Genomic DNA, 12,741 nt, shown 5'->3' with positions numbered 1-12,741 from the left:
TTAACAAAAAACTATCTATACAGAGATTATACTCAAATATTTACAGTTTTGAATACTAGTTCGAAACTACACTTTCAGCTTTACTTTCCAGTAACAATCATGGCGGCAACCACGGCGTCTTCCAGAGTGCAGCCACCAAATATTACGATAGAAACGACGTGCGTCGGTTTTTGTTTTTGTTATTGTTCTATTTTGTATATATATACGATTATGATTCTTAAGAGTTATGCTCTGAAAGTTATATTTAGTGACTTACAATTCAAGTCACAGCATGTATACTCCGAGGCAGAGTAGTAGTCTACTAGTACTAGTAGAATAGTTGATGCCATTGCCAAACTGAAAGCTGAAGTCGTGTGAACATAGAACGCGGTGTTGACTTCCCCGTAGTCTGAAATGACATGTGTGTAAATGGGTACTGTTGAAATTCAGTATTGTCAATTCAGGGACGGTGTTGTGCTGCAATAGAAGCATCTGAATTTACATGACATGCTCTTTTGATATTAAAATGTAGAACTTGAGGGTTGTTCAAAGCCGGCTTCAAATCTCATTGTCGTAACGCGGGCCGCACAATCCAGTGCCTTTATATTTTAAAGGATTTATTGAATTATATTTAATACTTTTAAGTCACTGCAGTGTTGTCCCTAGACTCCGAGGACAATGTCAATATGTTGGCTCGAACTGAACTGAAAATATGTGTAGGTTCAACTTCAAATGTCCTGGTTCAGTGGTTACATAAATGTTGTTCTGTCGGACATGGGACAGTGGACCTGCCAGGAGTCAGAACAATATGTCAGATCGAAAAGTATGCGTCAAAGACCGAGGCCTGATCGAGAGCAGTACTGACTAACTCTACGACAGGAAAGAAATTCCTTGTAAATGCACTGAGACTGAGAGGGAGCAACAGTTATCAGCTATATGGAAGGATGGCCTTTTGAGTCAAGTTTAACATTCTTTATCAGTAGGAGAGAAACAAATCATTTTGTTTTAGCTGATGCAAATCCATGATTGAAAATGAAAGCTTTGCCTTAAGCACTGAAGTTACTCTTACTAGAAGTTTTCTGCATCACAGTTGTAAACCGTGTTTAAACTTTCATGCTCCACTTGAGTCTTGATGGGATGAAACTACTTTGAGTTTGATTCATCTGTTAAATGTTAAATGAATGAAATATCCAGTCAGAGAATGTCAAGAATTAAGTGGTGATGGTGTGTGTGTGGGTAGGGTGAAATGGGGGCAAGCTTTTCCCCGAGGGATATTGAATATTCTTAGGATGGGAATTTGGATAACTGAATGTATTGATAGCGGTCACAACTGGATGAAGTTCGGGTCAATATATAGATGGGCCAAAACCAAAAGGTGCCCCCTTTCAAATGATGTCAAAAAAATGTCCACAAATAGTTTATTTGTGAGAAGATATCAATAAAGCTGCTTTTGTTGCAATCTGAAATAGTTGGACATTATTATGCCAAAGTTTTGGAGCAAATAATAAATTATTTATATTTTTTATTGAATTTCAAAGATAAAAACATCCCCTGTTTTTGCTGTCTCTGGCCATATTGTTTTGGGTGTAATCAGAAAGGCTAACATTAAGTAATAATAAATTGTTTTACATTCTATTTGGAGTATTTTACATGTTAAATAAAGTTGTTTCTATCATCTGGACTGTTCTTTTGTTTAAAAGTACTATTTTAAAGTTAAGAAATAAACACTTGAAATCTTCCAGTTTCTTGTTACAATTTCTGTCACACTCAATCACTGTCATTTTTCTAACTTGCACAAACTAAACACACGCAGACAACCCCGAATGAGTCTTTACATGTGCTCCTCATAACAGAATACAGGATGTGAGTCAATGGACACGATGATTTCAAGATTAAAACAATTTTTCGTGTGTCGCAAAATTTATGTCACAAACGTTACGAGAAACAGTGCTGCTTTTACTACATCGCAATAACAATTTCGAACGAAGAGAACAACTTTTACGACAACCGCAAAGGAGTCTGCGCACAATAGCGTGTTTCCGGTTGTGGAGAGAGCATGGCGTCCAGACGTGAGGGTGAGTGTTTTGCTTGCGTCACATCATAATTGCATGTCACGGTAAACAACGCGTCCTTGTAAATGTTACGAGAAACAGAGAAACACTTTATATAATCTAAATTACAGCTTCCTGTGTACACCAAAATGCTTCTAATCAAGAAGTTCAATAAAACAAAAGTAGACCACCGCGTAAACATTTGCTGGGAGTTGTTGTTTTCCGGATATAATTTTACGTTGGTTGTTGTGACAGAAACATAGTTCAAGTCACAGCTAACAAGAAACAGCAACACCAACCATATTTAGATTGAATCTGCGTTGAGTAAGCAAGTAATTGTGTCATCTTTGTTACTCAATTTTACTAGCTATTTGAGATGGGGAGAAAGTGTGGTGTTTATTTGGTTTGTTGATCTCTGGCTGCATGGCCTGTTTCTCGTAACATTTTAAGTGGGACAAAGCTTGATTTTCTGTCACGCTCACTAGAAACATAAACATGTGCGTGTAATCTATACAACATGTATCTAATGCATAATTGCAAGTGATTATAAATGGTAAATTTGTTTTGATTGTTTACAACATTCTGTAGGTTTGTTGATGTTTTTAATAGTAACATTTAAACACAAATTTGAATTTTACTGTTTCTTGTGACATGCTGTTTTTGTTGTTGTTGACAGTGTGTTAGTAGTTTGAATTCAGTACACAAGTTTTTGATTATGGGTTTTCATTTCAGACAAGGTTGAATAATAATAATAATAGTGTGATGATTAGCCTATAAAAGTAGTAATTACAATACTTGAAATAAGAAAAGAAAATTACTATTTCTTCTTCTTCATCATCTTCTTCCGTAGAGGACTGGGTTCTTTCGAACATCTAGAGTCCTGCGGTGACGTCACTCTTGGCGAGTGTGGTCTGCTAGGCTGTTTGGACTAGGTACAGGGGCGAGACTATGTGCAGGGGAGAAACTATGTACAGGGGAGAAACTATACAGGGGGGGTGCGTTCAAGGGGCTCCCATGCCTGGCTGCGGAGGATTGCTGCCAAGGCGGGAGTGGAATGACTCCAGGGATTCAGAATTTCTTGTCTTTCATCGTGTTTGATCAACTTTGCTTCTCATCAACTGATCATTTATTTTGTTATAAGTTGTAATTGCATTCAGAAAAGCTGTGAGGTTTCTAATTATTTGCATAATTTGCGGTCATCACTCTTTAAAAAAATCTCATTAGATGTTAAGAAATAACAAACTTGGCTTAGAATTACAAACGACTGTTCCCTTTTTTAGGTTTACGACAAATCCTCCCCAAACCACCAAAGCCCTCGACAAAAACAAATGCGCAATGCTGCAAGGAATACCAGCAGAGAGTGCAAGCAGAGCCACATAAATTGGCTGCCTTCAAGAACACCAAGAGGTTGGCACAACTGCGATGGGTGGCGAATCGGTCTGAAGAGCAGAAGCAGATTGACAGAGAAAACGCCAGAGTACGACAGGCAAAGAAAAGGTATTGTCATTTTTGTTTGCCTTTAATTGTTGAATTAAGGTAAGCTTCCTTTTGTGCGGTCCGTTTCCGGTACGTATTGCTATGATGATTTTATTTTGTTCGAATGTAAATTCACAGAATTTATATATTTATCTTCATTGCAATTGATTTGATTTTACTTAGATAAGATGTATACATTTTCATTTTCCATAAGATATTTTGTTCTTGGTGTGCTTTCAACAAACAAAAATAATTTGAAACAAGAAATGTGGCAATAACACAGCGCACTCTCAACCCGAAAGCAAACTTATAAACAAACAGATACACAGTCAAACTGAAAACAATAATTACGCTACTCTGTGGATTTTCTGAGTGCATCAAAACGCATTGTACATTTGTTATTATTTGAAGCACATAATTGAATGTTAATTGTGAAGGTGCTCCATGACTGCTTTGTTCTTGCAGTTAACATCAGGTCAGACTGCCGTTCATGGACAACAAGGAGCTTGGGGAGTGTACTTGGTGAAGTGCAACAATGGCAAGTCATGGAAAAGACCGGACTCCGCTAGAGGCAGCTTCTTCTTGCCACTCTCGGACATCACAGAGATCCTCGATGACTACACCATGCAGCAGGATGGGCGAACAATTTTCTTCACATTTCCTCATGTTTGAAGTGTGTGCTTCTGAGACTGAGAATAATTACTGGTCATTTCAACTGTTACACTTATGTCTCCCATTTTCAACTTTCAAAATATTTTATTTTCAATGTTTCCAATTGATTATTTTGACAATGAATGTTTTCACCGATACCAGAGTTTACTGGTGTTTGTAATTGGTGCTAGTCAAATGTTTGACACAAAATACGTGTAACACCAACATTTTCATTTCTAAACAGCGCGTTTTGGTGCTAGTTCAGTTTTGGTGGTGTTGTTTGTCTGACCTTTTCCATGACTTGCCATTGTTGTTTTTGAATTGGCAACACAATTAACTAATTTTGGTTCGTCAAGTTTTTGGTTGGGTTTTTATTTGTCCACAGCCTGATGTGTTAAAGCGAATTGACAACACAGTTTGCAACTAATGTTGGTGCTAGTCAAGTGTGTTTGTCAAAGTTTTATGCGTTATAATAATAATAATACGAATATTTATAACGCGCACATATCTCACCAACAGGCGACTCAAGGCGCACATACTCATTCAGACACACGGAGACTTAAAGTCACCAACACACACACACCATCAACCATTAAAATATGTACAGTTATTCAGGGTGGGATGGGGTGGGCAGTGTAGAATGCATGGATTATGTGGAAAAAAGGAATGTCTTGAGTGCAGATTTGAATGATTCGAGGGACTGTTGTTGACGGAGGGGGAGAGGTAGTGTGTTAATGACAATACAATAAGTAGTCATCACTAATTTGGGTGCTAATCAAAAGTTTTGAATTAGTTTATTTGTCAATAGCCAGTTTGACAAGAGTTCAACAATTATTGGTGCTGCTCTCAAAAGTGTTGTAACTAATGATTGTTTTTCTTTCACACTATCGTGCATGCTGATGTATAACAACGTCTAAATTCCTTTTATACTTTTCTTTTAACCTGGTTTTGAAAAATAGAGGATACATGTACTACCTCAACGTTTCCAGCGCCTCCCAATTTTATGGCCATATAAACTTGCTTCATCTACGGGGCCAGTGACATACCGATCCAATGATGTTGTTTAGTTGGCAGCGTGGGGACGTCTTGAGACTCCCGCAGTGGGGCACTGCGGTTATGAAATTAAAGGCCCCTCCTGTTTTTGGAACCGCAGGAGCTTTCTAGTTTGCTGTTAGGTAGATTTTTGGTTCCTCTTTCCTGTCATGCTCTCTTTTTCTTCATGAATTCTTTTCTTTTTTCTGCCTTCTTGCTCATTCACCTGTATTTTTTCCAAAAATCTCTTCTCTTGCCGCTTGTCTCGCGATTCATGTATAGTTTAATCTGTTAGTGTTCTGATGTAAGTCCAGCAGTAGATAGGTTAAGCCTATTTTAACATACTGGAAACTGGTAATCTTCCAGTAGGTATTAATTTAGTTTTACTAAAGCCTGCTGGGACACAAGTAATGGGTTAGTGCATTTGTAAACAGGAATCGCTTGACAAGTGGCCCCCTTCATCCCCCCCTTCCTCGTCCTGATATGGCTCTGCGTAGTCGGCTGGACGTTAAGCAACAAATAAACAAACAAACAAACGTCTTGAGACGGCTCTCCGTGGTCAGCTAGACGTTAAGCAATGATAATAAATAAATAATTTGTATAATGGATTACATTTTTGTTGCATGTGTTGTGACAAGATTGTCACAAGAAACAGAAGACCAAATGTTTGTACTTGCTGTGTTGCTTTACAAAAAATGAAGCTTACTGCTTCTTGATTCATTTCAAATGTTATTCAGATGTCAAGTAACTTGTTTTAAAATATTTGCCACAATAATGGCTCTGTGTAATTTCAGATGTTTCTCGTAACATGTGACAACAATATGTGACGTAACTGTCACAGGAAACATGAATAAATCAATTTTTTTTCAACAAAAGGATTTACAATACTAATGAAACACTTGTTCTTATTAAGTTTCATCATATTGCTGAATATAGTGCTGCTTCCACTCCCTGTGTATGTGGTTAAATGATTTGTGCTAATTAAACTGTTTCTTGTCACATGTGACTTTAAATCTACCTCTATGTCACACACAGTTTGTTACGAGAAACAGGTTTTGCTTATTTTTTCTTTAAAATACATTCAAACAATACTAATGAAACACTTTTTCTTATCAAGTTTCATCATATTACTGAATATAGTGTTTCTTCCACTCCCTGTTTTTGTGGTTAAATAATTTGTGCTAATTAAACTGTTTCTTGTCACGTGTGACTTTAAATCTACCATTATGTCACATGGTTTGTCACAAGAAACAGAAGTTTTGCTTATTTTTCCATTGAAGTACACTATATAGTTTGTATCTGTTGAAGACCATATAGTTGGTATGAAGAAAGTGAGGTATTAAAAAGTTTGATCAAGAAGTAGTTATTGTTTTTTGTGGATGATGAAATTGTGGAAGTGAAAAACTGTTTCTAGTGACGCGACATTTACACGAAGACCATTTTCAAATAATCTGATCTGCAATCACTTTATTTGACTATGAATCAAAAGAGTCCACCAGATCTTTAAAAAAAATACGATTTTTAATCTTGCTATTGGAATTGAAGGTAGCAAATGATGCTGTTGAACCTGTTGTGCGTCACAAGAAACAGTTTTGCGGACGTTACCTAAAACACTAATTTCTCATAATGTCGACATCTTACATTCTTTTAAATGGAAAAAACGTATAGTTTATACATTTAGCACATCAAAAACACACAAGACATATTGAGAACCACAAAATGAAAATTCAGTGGTCTCTTTGGCACCTTTTGGTTTTGGCCCAGGTAGGAAATCATAATTTTCTTGAACATTATTTAGTGGTCAGCTAGAGCAGGAAATTTGTTTGTTTTGATACATATTCAATATTACTTATTAGGACAGTAGTTTCTCTTGTTAAAAACATTACAACGTTAACGTTATGTGTAGCAGTGTTGTTCCTAGACCTCTGTCTTCGGTTATTTACTGATACATTTTTGATCTAGCTTATCCCAGCGAAGCTGGAGGTATCCCGTGAACGCTATACTGTAATCGACTTGAGAAATGTGCATACCGAATAATACATGATAAAGAAGGATTCTTTGTGCCCGGCTACGTGCTACAGTTGGAGATGGAAGTTCACCAAAAATTGGGACCATACTAACAAAAATACGGTGGGTGCAATAGTCGCCCCCATTTTTTCAGCAAACGCCACCCAAGGCCGTTTTGGACGGGTAGAAATTCCGTAGTTTCCAAGTCTATGGATAAGCTCGCGTAAGAAGAATACGTCACGGTCGAAAGACTTTGACGTCAATTAATGCATCATGACGTCATGTCTCCCTGAAGTCTTTCTCTCTCGCGCAGTGTGTGTGTTTGTGTTCAATTTGTGCACATGTGTTAGTGACATGTGTTAGTGTTACTGTTTGTGTGTGTGTGTGTGTGTGTGTGTGTGTGTATTCATTTTGTGCACATGTGTTAGTGTTAGTGTGTGTGTGTGTATGTATGTGTGTGTGTGTGTGTGTGTGTGCGCGCGTGCATGAGTCTGTACTCGTGTGTGTGTGTGTAAGAAAGACTGAGAGAGAGGGAGAAAGAGTGTGTGTGTGTGTGAATGTGTGTGTATGTTTGTGTGTGTATGAGTGTGTGTATATGTTTGTTTGTAAAGGTGTGTGTGTCCGTCTGTCTATGTGCGTGTTTGTTTGTTTGTTTGCTTAACGCCCAGCCGACCACGAAGGGCCATAATTATCAGGGCGGTGCTGCTTTGAGATATAACGTGCGCCACACACAAGGCAGAAGTCGCAGCACAGGCTTCATGTCTCACCCAGTCACATTATTCTGACACCGGACCAACCAGTCCTAGCATGCACTAAACCCATAATGCCAGACGCCAGACGCCAGGCGGAGCAGCCACTAGATTGCCATTTTTAAAGTCTTAGTTATGCCCCGGCCTGGGTTCTAACCCACGACCTCCCGATCACGGGGCGGACGCCTTACCACTAGGCCAACCGTGTATGTGCGTATGAGCGTGTGTTGTGTGTGTATGAGATTTGTGTGAGTCAACGTGTGTGTGTGTGTCTGTGTGCGTGCATACATGCGTGTGTATGTACATGTGTGTGTTTGTGTGGGTCTGTTTGTATAAGAGAGAAAGAGAGAGAGAGAGAGTGAGCGTGGGTGGGTGTGTGTTTGTGCGTGTGCGTAAGTGTATGTGTGTGTGTATGTGTGTTTGTTTGTAAAGGTGTGTATGTCCGTCTGTCTATATGTGCATATGGGGGGGGGGGGGGGGGGTGTTTTTTGTGTATGAAGTGTGTGTGAGAGTGAGTGAGTGCGTGTGAGTGAGTGTGTATGTGTGTAACTTGGGGTGTGTGTGTTCGTGTGTGTGTGTTAGAGAGAGAGAGAGAGAGAGAGAGAGAGAGAGAGAGAGAGAGAGAGAGAGAGGTTTGTCTTTCGCTGGGGTATGCAGTGCCTTGGCGTTGCACATCTACTTAATTGTTCTTACCACAGGCCGTTCGAATGTTTGATAATTTTGACACGTACGAGATGTCTTGTGACACAAGAATTTCTTTGTGGCTGGGACATTTTGACCAATACATATAAATATATTATGAATACAGGTCCAACTGACCTATTGTCTTCTGTGTCTAGGAAGAACACCCGTGTGTTTCATTGATTCATTTCTTTAATTATTTTGTCTATTTTTTGCTTATTCATAATTTTGCTTTTTCAGGATGGGCACAGTGGTGGTTGAACTGTATTGGAAACATGCACCAAACACATGCAGAAACTTTGCAGAACTGTCGCGGAGAGGGTACTACAATGGCATCAAGTTCCACAGAATCATCAGTGATTTCATGATACAGGGAGGAGATCCTACAGGCACAGGTATGTTTTGGGACAAAAACAACAGCAACAAACATTGTTCCCCATTGTTTCATCTTTGATGAGTTTTTCTGTGTGTGTGTGTAACATTTGCAAAACAGCATGTCAAATATTCATTCTAACTTTTAGTACATGTAACTTTCAGGTATCATTCATTCAATGAATCATCAATCATTGAATTGATGAAGCATCCGTCATAAAATGAAAATCCTGTATGAATAGAATACGCTGGCTGTTGCGGGTATCACCAGTGACAACGCATCTGCTTCTAAACTCTTTTACTCTTTTTGTATCAACGTACATTCTGATTCATATAATAATATTTGCTGTGTTTGTGTATGTGCAGGGCGAGGTGGCTCATCAATATATGGCAAGACTTTTGAGGATGAAATTGCTGATGATTTGAAACACACTGGTGAGTTTGATTTCAATAAATTTGCATACTTTCTGTGCAAAAAAAAAAAAAAAGTCACTTATGCAGATCAACCTTTCCTTGTGAATGTGATGCAGCTGTGAAAAGTAAAACAGAAAGCAGCATTTCAAATTTTGTTCGGGGAGGTAGGTTTTGTAGCTCAGTTGGTAGAGCACTGCACTTTGTGATCCTCCGTCACAGATTTGAATTTTGAATCCAGGCTGAGACAGACACTGGTCAACTTTATATATGAATAATCAGACAGTATCCATGTTCCACCTCTGTGGTACAATAATGAAAGGCAGTTGACTGAGTACACCTAAACACACACCTGGTCAGGGTGATAGTAGCTAGCAGCAACGAGTATTGATCACTGATACTCGTTGCTGCTAGCTTTAAACCGTGAGGCGGGCCGGATAGAGCACTGGATTTGTGATCCTAGGATCACTGGTTCGAATCCAGGCTATGACAGACACAGGTCAACTTCATATGCAGACTCAGAGACGGTATCCATGTTCCACCCCCTTGTCACCACAGTTGCATGTAAAAGACCTCGGTCATTCTGACACCTAAGCACGCACACACCTGGGTAGCGCGACTCTTGTTGCTGCTAGCTTCCAACTGGGAGGAAGAGACCCGAATTTCCCAGCAATTAGATGATAAAGTAATTGAAATTGAAAATGATCTTAATGTTCCAACAATAGGATGATAAAGTAGGATAAAGTGTTCCACAGGGCATATTGAATGCACAGCTTCCATTGCTTTGAATTGTAGTAGCCTGGTTTCTTGTTTTAAAGAACACTTTCAGTTTCACCTGATTGGAACAAGAAGAAAAGCTTGTTTTCAGTGAAGATGAATGATCTTGGATTCTGAGAATTTCCCAAAGTGCAACTTTAGGCAACCAAGCTAATTTGACTCTCCATACCCTATAGATTACATTTCCGTCATAAAAGTTTACAGGAACAGACATTTCCAGGTTTCATACATGACATAGAAAGCTGGCTGGTAGACTATAGAGGACTGGGTGGCCGAGTGGTAACGCACTTGCGCTCGGAAGCGAGAGGTTGCGAGTTCGACCCTGGGTCAGGGCGTTAGCAATTTTCTCCCCCCTTTCCTAACCTAGGTGGTGCATGGGTTCAAGTGCTAGTCTTTCGGATGAGACGAAAAACCGAGGTCCCTTCGTGTACACCACATTGGGGTGTGCACGTTAAAGATCCCACGATTGACAAAAGGGTCTTTCCTGGCAAAATTGTATAGGCAAAGATAAAAATGTCCACCAAAATACCCGTGTGACTTGGAATAATAGGCCGTGAAAAGTAGGATATGCGCCGAAATGGCTGCGATCTGCTGGCCGATGTGAATGCGTGATGTATTGTGTAAAAAAATTCCATCTCACACGGCATAAATAAATCCCTGCGCCTTGAATATGTGCGCGATATAAATTGCATAAAAAAATAAAATAAAAAAACAACCTGCGCTTAGAACTGTACCCACGGAATACGCGCGATATAAGCCTCATATTGATTGATTGATTGACTATAGGACCATTCAACTCCTATGCCAGAAGATGAAATAGCTCTGAAGTTCTCATGTCAGTGTCTTTCCCTTTTGTGTTTTCAGGTGCTGGTATTTTGTCCATGGCAAACAGCGGACCTGACTCCAATGGCAGTCAGTTCTTTATCACTTTGGCACCAACACAGTGGTTGGACGGAAAACACACCATATTTGGTCGCATCTGTTCTGGAATGAGTGTTGTGCAGCGTATCGGAATGGTGGAAGTAGATGGAAATGATAAGCCCCTGGATGACGTTAAAATCGTGAAAGCTTTCCCTACCCCTGGTTGATTTGCCATTGTCTGTTTGCAGTGTGTGTGTGTTAGTGCGCTTACGCAAGTGTGAGGGAGTGGGGGAAAGAGCTGGAAGCAAGAAGTTTTATGTTCAATGTTGTCAGCACTGGGACTCCTCAAAATAAAGGGAACACCATGTTACATTTGTGTTGCTTTTGTGTGTGTTTGAGAGTGGGAGAAAGAAAATATGCACTTGCTAATTGCTATATTAGTTGCATTGTTCTTGGAATGTAACATGTCAGTGTGTGGATGTGCTCAAAAATAATAATTGTAATAATGACAGCTTATATAGCGTGAACCACAGGAATCTATGCTCTGGGAATTTTAAGCAAAATCAAAATCAAATACATGTGTGTGGTGGTAAGATATCATGTTCAGTTAGAATGATGCCAACTAAACTTGTTACATGTCATGAATTGCATAAATTAAAATTTGATTGTTACTTTGGGTTTGCTTTGGTTCTCTTCGAAAACACTATGCCTTTACTGAAACATTATTGCTCTACATTAGACAAAGTATCCATTGGTTACCTGTGCTTTGTTGTCACTGTGGTGGTACATAACCAAGTGTTTGATAGGCACACAACAAAAAGTGGTAACAGCAACCTGACCTATTTTATTTTTTTCTTCTGACACTAAACTATATTTTCGTGAAAAAGAAACACACACACACACACACACACACACACACACACACACAAATCAAAAACACACCGACATGCACAGTGACAGAATCTTGCGCACACACACAATCCCACACACACACACACACACACACACACACACACACACACACATTGCTGCTGTCTGAATGAAATTTGGCAAAAAAATCCCACCTACCCTGTCTTTTTTGGACAGGTTAATGTGATGATCACTGTTTTGGGGCCTGAGGGTACAGTTCAATCAAAATGACCCGGCTCATCTCATAGAAACAATGTTCTTTTCTGATATCAGAAACAAAGGACAAACGCTCTAAATGCATACGACATGTGCAACAGTATGCGCTTACGTCCCTTTGTTAATCCGAAAACGCGCGTTGCCTCACATTGTGATTATTATTTTCTTTCTTTTTGTTTTAACCGCATGCAAGCATTTTAAAGTTATTCAGCATGCATACATGCACATCTCTTGCGTCTTGATATTCCCTCTCAACTTTTTTTTTTTTTTTTTAACTTTCAAATCAAAGTTATACAACATGCATGCATACAGCCACATCTCTTGCGTCTCGACATTTTCTCTCAAAAATGTCAATTTTTTTAAATGCCAAACTCTTCCTTGAATGAAGACGATCAAGTGGTATATGCAAAACACACCCTGTCACAGAATTCAAGAAGCAGATGTACTCATGTAGTACACAAACTTACTGGTAGCTTCAAGAAGCAGATGTACTCATGTGGTACACAAACTTACTGGTAGGCCTACATACATATTTTTCTGGGTTAGCTTTGTTACAGCTAATAGATTAA

General features: G+C 39.1%; 1 protein-coding gene across 1 annotated transcript; it reads left to right on the top strand.

Moving 5' to 3' along the window:
- Nucleotides 1-5: 5 nt before the first annotated feature.
- On the top strand, nt 6-11,417 carry LOC138964264 (peptidyl-prolyl cis-trans isomerase-like 1). Its single transcript, XM_070336171.1, has 4 exons — nt 6-158; nt 8,867-9,021; nt 9,365-9,433; nt 11,051-11,417. The coding sequence occupies exons 1-4, from the start codon at nt 100-102 to the stop codon at nt 11,272-11,274; spliced, it is 507 nt and encodes a 168-aa protein (XP_070192272.1). The 5' UTR covers nt 6-99; the 3' UTR covers nt 11,275-11,417.
- Nucleotides 11,418-12,741: the final 1,324 nt, after the last annotated feature.

The sequence above is a fragment of the Littorina saxatilis genome, linkage group LG4, assembly GCF_037325665.1.
Source record: "Littorina saxatilis isolate snail1 linkage group LG4, US_GU_Lsax_2.0, whole genome shotgun sequence".
Classification (NCBI taxonomy): domain Eukaryota; kingdom Metazoa; phylum Mollusca; class Gastropoda; order Littorinimorpha; family Littorinidae; genus Littorina; species Littorina saxatilis.
This window is presented reverse-complemented; position numbering and strand designations above follow the sequence as displayed.